The sequence below is a fragment of the Aplysia californica genome, unplaced genomic scaffold, assembly GCF_000002075.1.
Source record: "Aplysia californica isolate F4 #8 unplaced genomic scaffold, AplCal3.0 scaffold00155, whole genome shotgun sequence".
Taxonomy (NCBI): domain Eukaryota; kingdom Metazoa; phylum Mollusca; class Gastropoda; order Aplysiida; family Aplysiidae; genus Aplysia; species Aplysia californica.
This window is the reverse complement of record NW_004797425.1, coordinates 951,862-971,695: the sequence shown is the minus strand read 5'-3', so window position 1 is coordinate 971,695 and position 19,834 is coordinate 951,862. Positions and strand designations below refer to the sequence as shown.

General features: G+C 38.5%; 1 protein-coding gene across 1 annotated transcript; it reads left to right on the top strand.

Annotated features, from left to right (window-relative positions):
* Positions 1-296: 296 nt before the first annotated feature.
* On the top strand, positions 297-18,062 carry LOC101853550 (the record flags this gene model as incomplete). Its single annotated transcript, XM_005097471.3, is given in 10 exon segments — positions 297-441; positions 1,323-1,478; positions 2,394-2,637; positions 3,302-3,390; positions 4,133-4,299; positions 4,806-4,979; positions 8,676-8,812; positions 11,522-11,628; positions 12,533-12,690; positions 14,083-18,062. Coding segments are annotated over 10 exon segments (1,396 nt in total), but the record flags the coding sequence as incomplete, so codon positions are not given.
* Between the last annotated feature and the right edge of the window lie 1,772 nt (positions 18,063-19,834).

Below are 19,834 nucleotides of genomic sequence, written 5' to 3'. Positions count from 1 at the left end.
AGAGAGAGAGAGAGAGAGAGAGAGAAGGGGGGAGAGGGAAGGGGAGAGACAGATTGCTTACTTCAAATTTTTGGCAACTGTAACTGAAGAAGGATTCTGAGCTCAATCACTGAGTCTCTTTTTTCCATGTACTTGTTCATTGTATTATGTTATTGAAAAATCAGTAGGTCATTTTGCTTCTCTCTGCCTTAAAATCACTGCAAGAATATACATGAAACCTGTCTTTGTGAATATATTCTTCTATTATGTAAAGCAGAATTGTACGTTGTGTTAATGATATCAACCTGTGCTTGCAGCTTGGAGAAGAAAGTGTATCTGTTGAAACGGGAGGTGGAGGCCCTGAGATCGTCCACATCTGTGAGCTTCCGAACCAGCCATTCCACCAGCCCCACTGCCCCTTTGGCTGACAAATCACATAATGTGGAAAATGTGGGTTTACAGGTAGGCCTACGGAAGAAATATTTCAATGTGTTATGTACTCAATTAGCGTAATTCATCTCTGTCAATCACGGTTGTGGTCTCTGGTATACCAGACAGTGGTATCAATTTGACAGATGGGCTGAAAAGGAAGAAAGCTTTTGTCGCAGTAAATAGTCTATAGTTATAGAAGAGGGGGAGTATTTTTTCAGATGAAAATGTTTCTGAATACATATGGAATCAGGGTGACTTGTTTAAAAAATGCTCCTGTACTGTTAAATAACTTGAAAAATGTTTTTCCTACTGCAGTTTGACTTTAGAATAGGTTGTTATGTGAATGACTTATATCCCTACCTACAATTTGTTTTCTTGGTATTAGACATTGGCAGGACTATTTAACAATTCAGTTGGCAGTCCAGCTCTTCTTCCATTTCTACCTAATTTCTTTAGAATTGGGGTTTATGATGTCAAGAACTGCTATCGTTGGTATATTCACAGTCTGTTCCTTACCAAGCTGCTAATTTCTGGTTGTTGGTAAGAACTAGTTGTTATATTGATGTAAAACCCATGTTCACACTACAAAGTTATTTAAGAGGAGGAACCTCCAAATGAAATATCCAGTTCTGATAGGACTGAACAGAATGGGTGGAGATCCTTGAAAACTCCCCGAAAAAAAATCAAGTTCAAGAAGTCCCCTTTGAGGATTCAAACTAGGAACGTCCAGATCACAGTTCAGCATGATACTAACTGAGCTACTTGGAGCACCTTATTTTCAGTTTCGTGCTCTGAAAAGAGTAAAGTGGAAGATCCACTACCTTAAACCCTGGTCCCCCACAACACAATTCGCTTGCAGGTGAAGGATGTCTTGTCTGATTTTGTTATGTTGATAATTGTATCGTCAACAGGAGAGGTCAAGGCCATGCTCTCGATGTTCCCAGTGTTCCAGTACAGTCAGCAACTCTCCCAAACTGGACAGTCAGTACAATCTGAAAAGTTTTCTCCCGTCCCCAGCAGTTTCCCGTGATGCACTTCGCAGGACTTCTCCTAGATTATCTCGACAGGTGGAAATAAATCAGTTTACCTTTTTTTTTTGGTCCATAAAGTATTTCCACTGAATTATGATGATTTGAGTTTTCACTCTCGCCCTGTTGAAAACTCTGAAAAAGCAATAGAAGTCAGCTAGAATATAAACAGTTAATGGAAAATCTGCTCTTAGAAGAAAATATTGGCCCATCCTTTGGCAGGGAGCCCTGAAACTCAATGGGAGACTGGAGTACCTGCAATAAACAGCAGCTTCGCACAAGAGACTGGGATGTTAAATTAAAGATAAACAAGTAGAAAGAAGAAGAATGGAAAATCTGAAAAACAGGAATTTCACAAACAACCCTTTTTGCAGTATTAGATGTTATACACACCAGAAGATCAGGAGCAGGGAAAATTTGAGAAAAGAACTCAAATTATCTTTTAGCCATACGAGTACATGTGGGATTTTGGGATTAAACCAAATGTTAATTTTTTTAAAGTGGAGCATCAAGCCTCTCTACTTTTATGTGCAAATGAAGATGGCTTAGCTTGGAGGGACAGCATAGTAAGGAAACCTTGGTTTCCAAACATCTGTAGTTTTAAATGGGTTATTAAGTTGTTGAAAGAAATGAATAAGGGGAAGTGACCTGTAGAGGAAAGTGGAATAAGAGTCATAGTATTGTTTGTTTAAATTTTACATAGCTCAGTGTTTTGTTTCGGTGATAGCTTGATTTACATAATATATCAACTTGCCATTATTTCTGTATGGTATTGTTTAAATTGTAGAAATATTTTCAGTAAAAACTGAACCTGCGTGAATAACTATATGTTTGAGAGATTAAATTAAATTATATTTTAAAGAATTTTTAAGTTGATTTCTCTTGTATTTTTTTTGTCAGATAGGGGGATTTTTTGCATCTCGAGAAGTAAACTGGTATTTTGTCTTTCTGCAGCCGCCTAAATTACCTGTTGGTGGAAGTGTGTCATCTACCAATGATGTGGCAGTCTCCACTTGCTCACAAACCAGCAAAAACACCTGTGAACATGTTCACCTGGACCGCAGGAAGAACTCTCTCCCAGAGATGACCAGTGAGCCAGACGTTGAGGTGAAAAGGATCAGTCCCAAGATATCCAAGGAAACACAGTGTTGCCTCCCTATGAGGGGAGACTCCGCCATAGAGGAACAGTTTATTGAAAGTAAGAAAGTTTGTGATCTCTTACTTCTTGTAGCAGTGTCTGGCAAAAACGGAATATGTAATTTCTGTAAGTTATTCAGGCTCTTGTTGTCTTAGCAGGCAGTCACATTTGTTAATATACGTAACCCACATATTGAGAGAGCTCTTGTTTTGCAGTTTTTCTCAGGACTGACCAGCTTTCAGTTGAAAAGAACACAATATTTTTGTACTTGCATTTGAAAATGTGCTGACAGGTTGGATGAGTTCTTCCTATTTTTGTAGTTTTTGTAGGGTGTAAGCAGTGTCTGATATACATGTTTGTAACTGAAAGTTGAGCTTAATAGGATTCTGGTTTGAGGGTATCTATGCAAGGAAAAAGAGAATCAGTCTGATTTGGGTTGATTTGTACTAGGTATCTGCCATTTTTGAAAAATGTTTATGTGAAAAAAAAAAGGCAAGGAAAGTATCAAAAATTGTGGAGAAGAAATTACGAAATTCAGGCATTCATAGATACTGTGGAAAATGTGTCTATGTGAAGTTGAACATTTTTATTTTAAAACTTAAAAGTAGAAATAAATTTTATAAATAACTTGAAACTTACAATTGCATATATACATATCTCAGTTATCTAAACTTATCTTTATTAAACATCATCTTAAAACTGTATAACTTTGATGCTTCTGCAGCTGTGCGTTTGAATTCGAAATTGGCCGAGGAACTGGGATCTGCTCGAAAAGAAATTGAAGTTTTGAAAGGACGTCTGAAGGAACTGGAGGTGAGTGCTTTTCTGTGCAAAGTGCCTCTAAAATCATGAAATGTAATATTTGTGTCTCATCTTTTTTTAAAGCTACACGATGAGGTAACTCTGAATGAGCAGCTTGCTCCAAAACTATTTTTGATTGTACACTTACAGTCTTGAATTGAGATTGTATCCTATAAACATTAAATAAAATTATGGTATATGATGTTTGGTCTTCATGAAAAACCCCCTGATGTTGGCAAAATATTCAGAGCCAAATTTATAATAAAGTTGTAATGATTTGGTGCTGTGCACTCTTTCTTGCTGCCTGTGAATGTGCCATCAAGCATCCTAATTCATTTAATTTTTTTGCTACTAAAATACATCACTCTGTAAGAACAGCAACCTCCACTATACAGGCTCGTTAATAATGATTTTGCACCTGGTTTTGTTTATCACATTTTGCTTTGTTCCTCAAACAGGGAAGTGACCTGTCCTCTTCTCTTTGCTTGCTTTTGTAGAGGTATCAACATCAGCACTGTTGAGGATATTTTGCTTTGTTTTTCAAATAGAAGACTTGTCAGGACATTTTTTAGTATTATTTGAAGAGTTTAGCGTCTAAAACATCGTTTAAGACATTGTTTTATTTTTATGCATATATATAGTCAAATGCCAGCCTTTGTTAGTCATATGTCTTGTTATAAAAATAAGTGCTCAAGGATTTATCCTCCAAATGTCTTTCCTCTTAGACACTTTTTTATACTTATCTGACTTTCAGATGAACCAGCTTGCAAGAGAATGCACTCAAGAACAGTACAGGCCTGTCTCTGACTTTGAGGAAACGACTTTCCGAGGATCACGAGATGATTCCCCTGCAATAGCTCCAGATCCCTTATTTAGGTCAAGTAATGGCAATAACTGTCATCGGAGACTGAAAGCTAATGGGTTAGTGGAATGAATGATTTGGAGGAAAGGAAAAATACCTCCTGTTCATAGTTTCTATAATTTTTGGGACTCTGCTTTGTTGATTTGGGCATTAATTCATGAGCTTATTTCCTTTAGCTGCTCAATGCATAGTAAAAGCATCTTTTTAGTGTAAAATCTCAAAGGATTAACAGTAACTTTGATATTGTCAATGTGGGGCATTGGAAAAAGTTCTGGTCCTGTCTCTTACAGATAGTTACACAATTGGAGCAATTGTAAGATATTATGTTTTTGTAATGCAAGGATGAATTGAGTTCATTTTAAGCTTTGGATAGGAATTCCTCCTTGAAGGCAAAAAACTAGAAGCAGTTTTTGAACTGACGTGCTCAGTTGGTACAAATGGAGGTCAGTTTCTTTTGTTATGGAGGTGAGGACCCAAGGTTTCTTCTGGATCAGGATAATGGAAATACCCTAGACTGTTTTTCCTTGTTATGAAAGTCTTATTTCAGTTTCTTTCTTCACCCCAGGTTTTCTCCTGTGAAAAGCTCTGCATCTCGAGTTCCTGGCCAGTCAGGCAGTTTGTTGTATGCAGAACCGCTGTATGGCTGCAAGTGCATTGCCTGTGAAGAAGCTATGGGTGGAGAGATTCATGCAGCACTAAGTGCCAGCCTTAATGAAGATCTACAGAAATTTCCCATCAAGTAAGATGCTGATGTTTACACCAGTGTATATCTCTTATTAGGCAGATTTAATTTTATATGATTTTCCTGACAGCCTGAATTAAATCTGTGCTGTCATTCAGAATTCTTGATATGCCTTGTTCATCGTGCCGAAAAATATCGGAAATCTTTGAAAATACAACATGTTGCCACTCAAAAAATACACCTTCAAGCTTCAAATTCTTACAAAGTTATGAATTATCATTATGTGTCTTTAGTTTAGTTTTAGTAGAGTTTTTACCGTGCTCGCAACTGCATAAAGTCATATGATCGCCAAGGGGTGGATGTCAACATAGAAGTCCAAACTGGGAATCAGGCTTACTCTGCTTTCTTCTCTAGCTTCAACAGCATAAAGTCTGCTTCGACTATCAAGGCTCCCCGGAAATAGCGGGTCACAAGAGTGTGACAAACATACTCAAGAAGTAGAGGTAAAATGACGATGGCAAGAATTAGGAAAGAAAAAGCAGCGTTCTCCGTTGCAGTTCAGGTGCAGTTATGAGCATGACATTGATGAGCACTTGACAGAAATAATGTGTGTTGTTCTGGTGGAAGGAGGTAGATGGGAAGGACACAAACTGTGTCGTGCTGTCCTATAGAAGTTTTAAAAAGTTGTACTTAAATTGAGAGGTACAGGAATAAGAAACAAAATGATTAGAATATTAAATTAGGAACTAAAAAGCAGGCTGTGATTTTGTTTGGTCAAATAGTAAGAACTTATTTTCAAATGAAACGCCTTGTATTCTGTTTCTATTTATGGACCAACCAGTTTTGAGTTCTGAATATTTTTTCCATTCCTAGTGGTATTACCAGCCAGCCTTCTCTTGAATTAAAAAAAGTAATGAAGACTCATGAATAGGTCAATTCATTTTAAACTTCTGTCCAGTTAGATAACAGAATGGTCACCCAAATCTTTTTGCACGATCACAGTTACTTTTAGGCATTATAAAATCATTGGACCTATAACTGCCTTTTATATGTACCTTCATCTTTTTTTGCTTAGATCACAGCGGTTATAGAGCGCCCATTTAGTTTCGGCTGGCGCGAGGCAAGCAAGCCCGCGCTTCCCCAGGTCACGGGGTCATTTACCTGCGCCGCCGGGGATTTCCCTAATCAGCCGAACACCGGCAGCGCTCTTGTATTTTTTGCAAAGTTTACCAGCACAGTGAGCCAAAGCTAATGTAAGATGAATATTTTAATAAAGACCACGTAAATATTCAACATATTAAGGAAGAAAATGAAGAAATCGGAAGAACATGGTACATTACACTTAAAAGCTGTGAAGTTCTCAAAAAGGGGACTTAATTTGATAAATGTGTCATGGGTAATCAATTATAAACATCGATTTAAATATGATTGCCCCCAACGAATTCAATCAAATTTGCACACAGGACTGAGAACATAATGAAATTTGTACTGACAAAGGGGCATATGCACGAAGTTTCTGGATCCGTAATTATTCAGGTTTGAAGTTGATTTTTGCAATACTCTTGCTTTGCGACCTTGTTTTTTCATAGCGATATCCACGATACATGTAACTACAGGACAGATCTTTTCTTGCCGATACACTTATGAAAACACAACCTAAACACAAAATACAAAAAGAACACAATATTGCTGGACTGGAGGAATTATCTCATTTTTCCGCGGTAAGCTTTCGTCTTTTGATGGGTGGTGCACACGACAGAGTAGCTCAGGGTGGGTTGGACGTGTTGTGACTGCATGATTGTTTTGACGTGTTTTTCTTTGTCTGTTAGGCCACGGTTGCATGAATGAGCTCACCCCCTTGCTCACAATGGAAGGCCATTCCAAACCCACATTTTTGTATCCAAGGAACGCAGTGTTTCTCAAGGATGTGTTGTTTGGGGATGACCTTTTCTTTTGATCGATTTTGATTGAGTAGCACGTGTTTTACAGCACTATCGACTCCAGACCTTTTATTTGCCAAATATGTTTCTGTATAAAGACATAGATCGTGTGATGCATGACTGAATAGTGGTATTCTCTCTAAAGTGATTGGCTTTCCATGTGCAATTACTGTGTGGATATCTTTGAAGGTGTCTTTTACGTGAACAAATTTCTCTCTCAGAACAATTAATGCGGTGTCTATTAGGCTTTGATTTCGTGTACATGCAACTGTTCCTTTTGCTAAAAATGATGCTAGCTGTCTGTACACATGGGCTGTGATGTATTTATGGCAGTGGCTTCCTATAAATGAACGGCTGTGGTAGGCCTGTGGTGTGATGTTGTGTTGTTTGAGGATGTTATCAAATTCAGAGCAGGCAGGACTTGACCTTGGAATAAGCTCCTCAAACTCTAACTCTGACAGCTGATCATGTACACTAGAACCCTTCCTCTCAAATCTCTCTGCTTCTCGTGGATTATCCGACAAAATCTGACAGCCCTGTAACAATTGAATGTCCTCCTTGTTTTTTTCCAGCCCTCTTTCATTTTTTTGCCGTAGATATGCACATTTTGTCCTATTCCAGGCGTGCAATTCTCCATAGATTGATGGACCAGCTGTACATCTATATCATGTGCCAGCTGTACATCTATATCATTTGCAGCCTCCTCAAGAAGGCGATGATGTTTGAGCACAATGCCCACCATATGACCATGTTGAGTGTGGCACTCCATGACAAAAATATTGTTAAAAATGACAACGAAAATCAGATGTAGTAGAGGCAAGAAAACTAAAAACAGCAAGGATGAATGTTCAGAGTGGTGGGTTGATATTTTTAAAAAATCACAGAAAATCATAGAATAACTTCGTGCATTTGAAACTTGCACATGTAAATGAAAATTGTCACCACAGTTGATACATGAATTTCTGTTTAAATCGTTGGGGGCCGGATTGAAATATCTAAATCCAAACTGAAAAAGTTCTAAACATTGAAGATGCCAGTTTGAAAATCACAGACTTACTTAAATCCCTTGTAAAACTGATATAATCGGACTTACAAGAAAACAAGTTATACCGGCCTACAGGTCAAACATAGCACGTTACAATGAAATCTCAATCGGCCTTGTAGCATTTATAGTTTCAGAGTTAAGAGGCTTTCAATTCGCACTAAAACGCCATATTTACTACTGCCCCGGCACAGGAGGAGTGGCGCTGCGGTAACCCCAATTAACCCCTCTGACAAGTGATTTATGACTACGCGCTGGGCTGTCGGGCGGGGCGGGCAGGGTGGTGAGGATGGTCGGGGAGGAACCGGGGAAGGAAAACTAAGTGAGCGGTCTGGACGGTATTTTATCCGCCGTGAGATGTATCAGTGTATTAGTATTTGTAGTAAAATGGTGAGGCACTTTAAAGATCCCTTGGATGTCCAAAATTGATAAAAGTAGGCTTCAACCGCCACCTCAACAAAATTCAAAATGTACTACCAGCTGAAATATGTTTAATGTGTCCCGCACGCTCAAGTATGACTTTATGAAGTTGCGAGCTCTGTAAAACGCTTACAACAAAAAAAAAAAAATGATGGTTTTGGCTCGGAATTAAGTAATTATCTGTTCAGTTGTGAAGAGAAAAGTTTGAGTTTTGCATATGATATTTTGAGAGAGGATGAAAATTGTTATGATTATTTCTGTGGTTTTTTGCCATTCTGCTTCCTGCATATATATATATTTGTAGTAATGTCCTGGTATCACTTACAATTTCATTTGCATCTGACTCCATAGCTCCAAGGTGCTGGTACAACTGGGAGACCATGTTGTGACCAACGGAGAGAAGACGGGCCGCATCCGCTACATCGGTCACCTTGATAAAATTGGACAACCCAACATGGTTTTTGTTGGTCTGGAGTTGGATGCCCCAGGTGAAAAATCAGCTGCTTTTTGTAATCTTTTAAACCTTTTTGATGTGCTGTTGTCTTATTCTCTACATCTGGGTTTCTTTTAGGTTGGATATCAACTTTTCCCATTTGTTTTTTGTGACCAGTTGTCACTTTCTTAGGAGCATTTTAAAAAAGTTTATGAAAGTTTTGATGAACCCTTTATTTGCCAGGGGGTATGCCTTCCTACTGTCAGCTCTGATTTTTAGCTAAGTTCGTTACCCAGGACAGCAGTCTCATGTCTCAGTCTTAATGAACTTGTGGTCTAATCTAGCCAACTTGTGACATATTTCGGACCAAGGGGCTTTGATTGTGTCACTTCTCTAATTCCCTATATATCCCCCATCTTACTCATAATTTAGAATAACTTGCAAATCAAAGTCGAAAAGTGGAATTTTCTGCTTTTTTAAAAGGGTGTGAACATTTTCCGAGAGCACGCAGCCACCTGCAAGATTAGATCTGTGTTTATCAATCACTTGCAAGCTTAACAGTAAAGTAATATTAGCAAATTTGAATACGAATCCACACAGTACTTTTGTGGCAAATTTTGTGAACTTCTGTGACGTCCATGGTAGGGTACAAAGCTAAAAATTACGCAGTTTCATGATGTTCCAAGTACTTCCTTAGGCAACAAAGGGGCTAATTTATATTTCATAGAAGGTTGGGCCTGAAGATGTAGAGGTTGAGATGAAGTGTCTGGTACTGTAAATGTGATTTTAATATTCTGCACAATTAGAGTCCTGTTTTGTTAGTCTACTTTGTGTATTAAGTAAGGTCAATGCAATGTATTTGATGTTTCAAAACATTGATACTTAACTGGCTTTTAAAACCAGGCTTCACTACCAGGTCTTACACTGGTTTCAGAGTAAAAGGGGGGATAATTTAAAGAAAGATAATAGTGCTAGTTACTTTCTAATGAGAGCAAGAAGCATAATAATCAATGTATTATGCCAATCGTAAAATTTTATGGCAGTTTCTTAACGCAGGTAAATAGGCCCCCTGTGCAGGGGGAAATCCCATGAACCAAGGCTGCTCAGGGGTGACCCCACTCTACCTCCCATAACTTTTTCATTTAAGAATATTTTCCCTTGAATTTCTGCTTGTACATTCTACATTGAACCGCATGTCTATTCATATAATTTTGGGGGGATTTAAGGAGTGATGGAGAAAATTTGGAGTTAGTAACATTATGCCAAAAATACCACCACCAAACAACATAAGACTACACACATTCGAGTAATGATAAACTGAGACCCAAAAGGGGAATAGATCTTCATGTTGTGTTAGTGTCTGCAAGTAAAGAGGAATTGACAAGAGGCTTTACCTACCTTATACAATGCTAATACAATTCATATATATACAGTCGAACCTGCCTTAACGGAAATCTGTGTAAAACGGAAATCTCTCTTAACGGAATCTCCCCGCTCCCTCCTTGATATGTTCCTCTTTAATTACCTGTATAAAACGGAAACCTGTCCAATGCGGAAACGGAAAGAAAAATCTGCTCCCTTCCGAGGGTTTCACCTGTCTAAGACAGAAAATGCTTTGCCCGCTGAGCCCTGATTAGAAACAAAACTCTCAAGTTTGGTTCCGCCGGCTCTAAACTTAACGCTATGGCCATGCCGCTGGCCGAAGAAGGGGAGTAGGGGTGCAATTTGGGGGTAGATGTTATATTACCCTAGGCCTACTGAGGAAGCCTAGATGTTACCCCATCATGTGAACCCTGAGTGATGCAGATGGTCAGTGTAGTGTGGGTGTGAAATCTCACGACTGCCTGTGAGAGTGCTCGAGTAGCGAGCCACTACGGAAACTTTCTTGGGTAGCCAGAAGCCAGAAAAGTGAAATTAGATTGACCAATGCCAGCCGAGAAAAGAGTTCCTCGAATCATTGTTACATGATGGCAGTGAGGGGTGGCATTGGTGGGTGGGACTAAGGGTGACAAAGGAGATGTTCAAACGTTCCTGATAGGTCAAACAGTGGTCCTATGAAATGCAAGCACTGGTCGTAATTGTATAAGTAAGACTGACGTATGTCATTATCAGAGAGGATAGCAGCTGAGAGGTGTGAAGTTTTGACCACTGCTTGCAGATCGGACAAGCGATCCTTGATCCAACCGGCTGGGCCTTTGAACCCTCCCCCCCCCCCACCTCCATCTTCCCCTAAATTCCCCTGTCTAAGACGGAATTTTTTTCTGGCTCCCTTGCAATTCCGTCTTACACAGGTTCGACTGTACATGTAAGCCCATCTGTGTTTACTGCCAATAGATCATTTATGTGAGGTTGATTTGTTGGAGGGGAAAGTGGTGGTATACATAAAGGGAAGGTACTTCAACAATAATTACAAGATTTTAGCAGTAACTTCCCTTACAATTGGTATCAAAACAACCTCTGTCACGGTCCCGTAAATTCTACGGGCCATAGGCACAGCGCTACACGGTTCAGGCTACGGATGCGGCAGCGAAGAGGTTAATCTTTGGTATCAGCTGCATGTACTCAAGAAACATTTTGTCAAAATTCAAATTCCAAATGTTGAAAATTGGAAGAGCAGATAGACCTACATAAAGTGAGTATGATTGTCAAAGGAACAGTTTTTTCTTACCCCCCTGATAAATTTTGGTTTCTGTGCTGAGAACATTTGAACAATTTGCTGACCATAAACAGCATAATTTTTTTTCTTTCATGTTTTCTTTCACAGTGGGACGACATGATGGTTTCTTTAACAAAAAGAGGTACTTCTTTTGCCAAAAAGATCATGGAATTTTTCTGCCCCTTCATGATATTATCTGTAAAGTTCATTCAAAGGTGAGCTTGTTTTGTTTGTTTGCTTGAATAGAAGCATGTCGACTTCAAAATGATAATTTAATAAAGATAGAAACATTAGTGGGAAAGAAAAGAGCAGAGCAAACCAATGGTGCCCTCCAGCCGCCAATAGTGAGTCTCTAGATAACAAATTTTTAAAAATATTGGTGTAGGTTTTGAGATTTTCTGTCCCATTACTGAAAAGAAAAACAGTGCAACTTTTGCCATCTTTTTGTCAGTTGGTTAAGTGTTTTTATTTTGCAGAAGCATGCTTTTTATGTTCATGGATAGCTTTAAGTCTTGCAGTAAAGTGTTAGTCTACTAGTATATTTGGTACTCATATGCACATTTTTAAATTCCTGAATATAGATTCATGCTGTGCTTGTAGCTAAATCACTGCTCATAATTATCAGACAAAGATGATTAGTGGGACACAACATGGAATGGCTTGTAGGCAATCAGGGAGTGCAAATTTTTCCAACTTCAGTTGTACCCACAGTTTGACAAAAAGCTTTAAAAATGTGCATTTCGTGACATACCATACATATTTTAAGGAATTCCAGGGGTTGTTTTTTTTTCTTCATTCAATGTAAGTGCATAATAAGTCAGATTATGTTGATAAGATTCCATAAAGCAGGACTAATGAGCCATGCTTTAAAGTCTGGCTTTATTAACCAAAAAAGTATTAGAGTGATAGAGAGTGACTGATAATACTACACAGATAAACAAATACTGGATACAGCACAGCTAGACAACATGGAGCGACACTCACAAACGCTGTGGTAGATGAGACAACAAGTGAACAGAGATGCAACAAGAGAAGTGTCACCAAGGAAGTTTATTACATTTCTGAATTGTTCACATGAGGAAATGCGTTTGTTTAGCTTCTGATTCTGATCTTTTCCAGGCGGTGAGTTGCAGTGATGACAGGCAAGAACCACTGACATCAAATATGGAGGATTTTATCTCAGGTGTCGAGATGGCTACTTCCTCACAGGGTAGTGACCTTAGAGAGCAGATTCTCCTTCAACACTCCAACATGAACAACGCAGAGCCTCTGAGAAGGTATGCTCTTCATGCAACAACAGTGCTCTTGGTTGATTGATTTGGCACCCTTTTTGTTGCTCAGTTTACTTTTTTAAAAGAGACCACATTGTTTGGTCCATCTTCTCCCTGGCCACTTCATTTGTTTGGTAATGGTAAATGGTAATGTGCCATTGTAGCAAGCTAGCGGAAAATGATTTCTTTGTTTTTAAACTAAAATGTGATGCATCAGGCGCTCATCAAAATAATAAAATCAAAGAAACTGTCATTTTCCGATGGTTTAGCAATTTTTATAGAATTTTTTTTTTTTTGGCTCAACACCTATGTCTTTTTTAAAACAAATTTCTGTGTGGATTTTACTGAAAAAAAATTTCAGTTTCAAGGAATCTTAAACTATAGAAGTCATCAAACTTTGGTGGCAATTTTCTTTCTAATTTTTACTCTGAAAATGGGCATTTGTCCTACTTGTCGAGATTTACAACGGAGATGTGATAACATTCTCAAGTCTCAAGTGGCTGATCTGTGTCGTAATGGGCAGTAAATTGATCCCAAATCTTCGCTGCCTGATTGATTAGCTATGTCCGCCCGAGTGCTGGTTCTGTAAATTATGATCTGAAGTTCGGGATCTTAGCCGATTATAGTCCTTCAGAGCAGGATCTTAGGGGTGACTTTTGTGTAGGAAAAAATTCTGTTTTCTTAAAATAACGAGATCTTAAGCAAATGGGGATCGTAAGTGGTGGGATGTTAGGCACCGACTTTTGTACTGGGTCCACTTTGAAGAGATTTTTCTTTTTCTTTTTCTTTTTTTTCTTTTGGTAAACGTTTTATGGCACTCGCAAACGCATATGGTCATATGAGAAGGCAAGATACCTAACGCATTTTCAGTTTGGTAGGAATTAATTTTGAATTTTGCCAGCGTGGTTGTGGAGACCTACTCTTATTGATTGAGGACCACCGAGGGATCTTTAATGTGAGCAATTTCTCACATGGGACCTCCAAGGTTTTTTAGCCCTTATCCAAGGTTTGGTGTTTGATCTTACCTCCCCTAAGGTCAGGGCTGAAGGACAGCAGTAAGAAGGAGCCAAAGAGTAGCAGTAGAAAGGCAGCAGAAAGAGTCAGGAGCCTGGAGGAGGAGGCAAAAAGGGGGGAGGCAGAAAGTGGAGACAGAAGCAGACATCAGAACATCATTAGAAAGGAGGTAGCGTGAAAGGAGAACATTTTTTAAAGAGGAAGTTTTCCATCTCCCTGTCAGGTTGAATCCCGTATGTTGAATGACTGGCAAAGACTGTACTATAGACCATGAGAGCCCCTCTTTCTCACTTTGTAAAAGAAAATAGATTGTTGGGGAGGGGAGTGGCCAAGTACTTAGATGGTGTCTGCTACAGCTCAAATTGATTGTTCTTCTCATTTCAGTGCTGAGGATCTTGTATGATATCAATGGTACAGAGGCCTTCAAACTTGACGAATCCATCTCAGATGGAAGATTTCTACAGTGGAATTGCTCATTTGTGTTATTTTTTGTTGATTTTAAGCATGCAGTGGGTATGGTGAATCAGAACATTCATACTTCCAGAAGGAAGTACAGTGGTCTCCGCCTAAGAACCTTATCTTTGGAAGAAAGGACAAGTGGGTTCTTAGGTGGAATTGACGGGGCGCAACTTAACACTTACTCTTTGGCTTCCCTTGTTTATTCTACGATGAAATAATGACACATAAGTCACACTGACACCCAAGGGAACATAAGGTGGTTTGTTTAAAAAAAATAAAATCAAACACGTGTTTGTGTGTGCATGTCTGAGTGATTTGCATCGGAATGGATGCAAGTGCTGAACCAGAAGCTTCAGAGTGAAACAGCATCCGTTGCAGCACAGTGTAAGTGAAGGGAGAAAATGACTTTCGCAATCCAGGTCTTCCTTGGTCTTCCTCTTACCTTATACCCTGATATCTTTTTATTGTATGCTTTACTAGCAAGCTTGAGAGGTGCCATACGTGTCGGATGTCCAACCACTTGATTGTTTGCCACTGAATGTATTTGGGGACAAATGTTGTTCCCACCATTTCTCTGCACCTGGTGTTTCTTTTAGGATTTTTACGCATGCAAATTACCGAGAAAAATGTCACATTGTATGAGTGGGTTCTTGGGGGACCGGGTTGCTTGGCGGAGAGTTCTTAGGTGGAGACCACTGTTTTTGTGCAACTTCAGCATTGTGTGAACTATGATCAAATCGGCACTCTCTTTTGTTTCTGAAGAAAACACGGAAGGGACTGCTTGTGTGTTGACAACTCTTTCTGTCCTGCAATTTGTTATCTTGATTCTTCCTATGCCAAGATTTATCAGCATGCTGTCACAGTAGTGAAAAAATTTGAGAGAGTTTTTTTAATTCAATAAATGGAACAGAAAGAGTAAAATAAGAAAAGGTATCTGTGTAACTTTGTTTCAGTGCGGAGTGATCAAACAAGACCGTGCATTATTGTGCAAATTTATTGTAGCAAGATGGTAACCAAAAGTTCCTAGATATTTTGTTTTGAATGATGTCCTTCATCCTGTAAATTGCCATGTTTGGATCTATGGTATAAGAATATCATAGTTCTTTGATATATATTGGAGTTAAATTTGGATTATTTGTGCTTCATAGAGTGGTTAGGGTGGAAAAATATAGAGCTGTGGAATTGGACAAGAAACTTTTTGTTGCTCTAGGAAATGCAAATACCCAGTGCCCATTAGGGGATCAGTTCTATACTACAAACCGATCTCCCAACTCGCTGCCTCGAAAAACAAATGTGTTTGTTTTTTAGGCCACGAGTCGGGTGATCAGTTTGTGCCTTGAGGGTCATTTTGTGCCCTCAATCTGGCTAGCCCCGCCAATCAAACCGAACCGAACCGATCATACCAATGGGCACTTGGTATAAGGTTACAAAAGTTCCATCAAGAACCTTTTAGGTTATGGATGTTGTTCATTGTCGTATTTTTGTTCATGCATCGACATGCATACACTCTTGATTGAATGTACTTTTACACGATGGTTCACAAACAACTATAGCATAACCTTCCATCCCTAAAAACACCCAATAATATAGCAAAAACACATATTTAAGTAAACCCACTCATGGATACACCAGAATACTTGCACACACTCACACACGGACTCTCACTCACACACACACACACACACACACACACACTCACACACACTAATACACATATACACATACACATACACTACCGTACGCATGAACATAGACTTATTACACACACACACACACATCCATACACATACACAGACAATCAAAGAGGTCTTCTTTTCCTTTTAAAAAAATACCTTTACAACTGAGATTACTGGCCAGATTTCTGTATAGACCTAATTCCCTGTTGGATGTGAATTGAATACAAAGGTGTGATAGGTAAGCCCTTTTGATCACAATGCTTGTAGTGATAACAATACTCAAGACTTTGAACTGAACAAAGTCACAGATTTAAGTAATATTATGCAAAACTATAAGGATATTGTGCAGAACCATATATAAGGTAATTTTCGCTGAGCATTTGTTCAAACAAAACTGCACGGTTTAGTTCAGTATCTTTCACAATTCAATGTACAGTAGTTTTCACCTAAGATCTCGATGCTTAGGTGCATAGAAAATGCTGGATCTTAGGCGACAAAACCAAGGGAAGAATCCATGGTGACTCATGTTCAGGCCCACAACCAGTAAAACGGTCTCCCTTCACTCTAAAATGAACAGACGTTACTCCTGGGAGGGTTTATGACTTGTGGCAAGTAAAGAGTGGTCAATCTGTCATATTCACTTATTATTCTATGGTGAGTCTTAAGATCTACACTTATCCAGTATCTCCTCTTCTTTTCCTGTCCAAAATTCATAGCTTTCCATCTCTGACCAATTGCACTATTGTGTTGTGACCACTTCAATTAAAATTCAGTCTGTCTCACAAATTTGGGAGTAGACAACTGATGCAAGGGTCAGGGAAGAGTTCCCAGTTTGATATGATCCTGTGTGGAGCAAACTTGTAGTTCTTACCCACCCTGGGTATAATGTAAGTTTAGGCGGAGAGCTCATATATATGCGAATGTGAATTCCATCTGGGGTAAACATTGTAGCCTACCATTTCATAGAGATTTACAATGGACGTGATCACATTCACTAGAGTGGCTGTTCTGTGACACAATGGGCAGTTCAATGATCTGATAGCAAATTTTTACTCTTGACTGACCTTCAGTGCCTGCCCAGATTTTTGTTCCATAAATTATGATTTGAAATGCAGGATGTTAGCCGAATGTGGACCGTCAGAGCAGGATCCTAGGGGTGACATATGTGTAGTAAAAATTCTGTCTTCTTAAAACAGCAGGATTTTAAGCGAACCGGGATCGTAAATGATGGGATCTTAGGTGAAGACTACACCAGTAAGGGTGGAGAATGTCTCCTTTCACAGTTGGACCATCCAGATTTTTCTAACAGTAAAAGTTTGCGACAAACTCAGTTCATGCCAATCAGGGAAACAAAAAAAAAATTATGATAATCTTTCAATATCACAACTGCCACAAAGCAGTAACAAAGCAATAAATGAGACCTTCTAGATATGATTTTGCAAATAAAGAAGGTAACAGTATCAAGTGTAAAGGTCGCAACAAAACAGCTCTCCTTGATATTTGCAATGTTAATATGTATAACGTCAACAGCAACTAATAATCCTCATATGCAGACTTTCGCCAATTTTCTAATTTTCTGCGTTATGAGGGGAAATGATGCTGCTTATGTGACGTCAAAGGTTGCTTTGTACACATTATATCAGATTCTAGATAGTAAAAAGCTTGAAGGAAACAGTGGCTCTGGCAAGGCTTCCTCATATTCGCCAACATATTTTACCAAGTGTCTTTACTGTTTAGATGTGTTGTTCCGATGGTGAAATCGGCTCAGACATCGCGGGCCTTGGTTATCATTTTTTTAAGGGTTTATTTTTCCTTAACTACACAACCTATGACTTGCGTGTAGTTCACTGAAATGTTTTGTCTAGATGTGCATAGTCTTAGCTGTTTGAAAAGGCTGGAGATTTGCCTTCTTTTTGTGTGCTCATGAAGCTTTTCATTTTGCCCTTGGATTTCATCTGTATTGTTTAACTTTCTTGATCTTCATATTGTAATGTTATCTAATTATTTCTGTAGGCTGGCCATAGATTTCTCGTCTTTTACAAAATATGACCCACACGATCAAATGTATGATATGTTAGAGATCCTTACTAAGCTTCTTCAATTTCATAGGGTTCAATATATCGTTGGTGTTGCAAGCAGTCTACTTTAGTCCATTTTGGTACTTTTTACACTAAAGACAAAAAACTCGTTTTATTTTTGTTGTCTTGTTCCTATCAGGAATAATGAAAAGAAAGAAAATTGTAAGCCTTGACCATAGCATTAAACTGCATTTTAGTGATGCTGAAAGGAGCATCTTTGATAGAATTTCGGGAGGGTGTAAAAATTGAAAATTCTCAAAATTTGAACTTGAATGAAATGCTTGCGACAGCGATGATATGCTTGGTCATAAAGTTCATGATTTATAGCTCTCTATCCATTTGTACTTTTGTTTTACTTCTAAGCTCTTGGTCTTTAACAAAAACGCAACACCTGAGTAAGTAAAGCAGACTTGTGGCTTGATTATGAAAGCAATATATTACGTGCATAAGTGATACTCAATTTGATCAATGGACAGATTTGGGTCTTAAACTCTCTGAGGAATAAATCGCTACCTCAAAATTATTAAGTTCCATATGCTCAATACTTAGTTTTGAAAAATTTGATGTCAACATATTTGCGTTTCACAATATTATGTCAAGATTTTTTTAATGGAATTCTTTGAATATCCTGATAATGACTTTGAATATTCTTACGATTTTGATAGAGCAGACAGTGCATTTGCTTTCTGACATCATGGTCTAAGTAACTCAAAATGGCCCAAAATGTCAGATAGAACTTTGTAATTTTCGGAGGTAGCGATATAATGGCAATGTTCTAGTCTGTGGAGAGGTACATCTGTAAGTTCCTATTTTTAGACTTACTGGAAACTGTCGTATCTAATGCAAATGATGGTCAGTGGAAGATGATATTTTGCCATCAAAGTTTCTGCCAACAAAGAAATATCCAAATAGGCCTATTGCACAAAGACAACTCGCTTTGGCACAAGTTCAAAATCACATATACACACACCACGCACACGCACACCCACACACACGCACACACACACACACACACACACACACACACACACACACACACACAAAAGTATACACAAACACACACACTAACTCACTTTTGCATGTAGGCCTACATACACACATACACCTACATACACACCTACTTGCACAAATGGTACGTAGATACTCGCAAGTACAAAGCCAAACTTTCCTAACTGAATTGTATTTAAGTTTATCCAGTTGTTGGCCTTTGGGTCAAGATGTTATCAGTTTGTTCTAGAGGTGAGGGGAGGCTCTCAGCAGTTGACATGTCAGTTTTGAGGTTGCATTCCTTGATAACCTCAGGCTACTGCGTTCATTTTTCTATTGTGTTCAAGGTTTCCTGCACTTGCCAATCTCTCAGTTTTGGAAGTGTCAACCCAGGAAGCAGTCCTGGTGTTACATTTCCAGTGCTAAGCTAGGACTGGTATCAATATTTTGACTTAATTTTTTATTCAAACTTGAGAAAAACATGCAACCTGTCCACTTCACTGACTTGGTGATCTTTTGCTTATGATTAACTTTGTTATTTATTATGCTCTGGTGAATAGAATAATTGATATTTGTTTATTAGCATGGTCCCATCTTTTCCTTTCTTTTTTTTTTTTTTTTCGATTGCTTAGACAGCAAATATTATAAACTGCAAGGTAAAGATGTGATAATGTTCCTTTACTCAAGAGCCTTGAAGGTGTATGTAATTATTATGGAAAGCAAAAAAAAAAAGTCATAAAAATGAAGAGAGAATTTAACCAATAAATTGAAAAGTCGTGCAGGAGCAGACTCTTCATGAAACGATGCTTTAACTCAAAGCTGAGCTGGACAGTTTTGGTCTCTGGTATGATTCCATGTTCCTTACCATTGGGCAAGCTGTTAAATTATTCTTTTTAGATTTTGCTTTTTCTTTTTGTGCTTTTCTCTTCACTTACG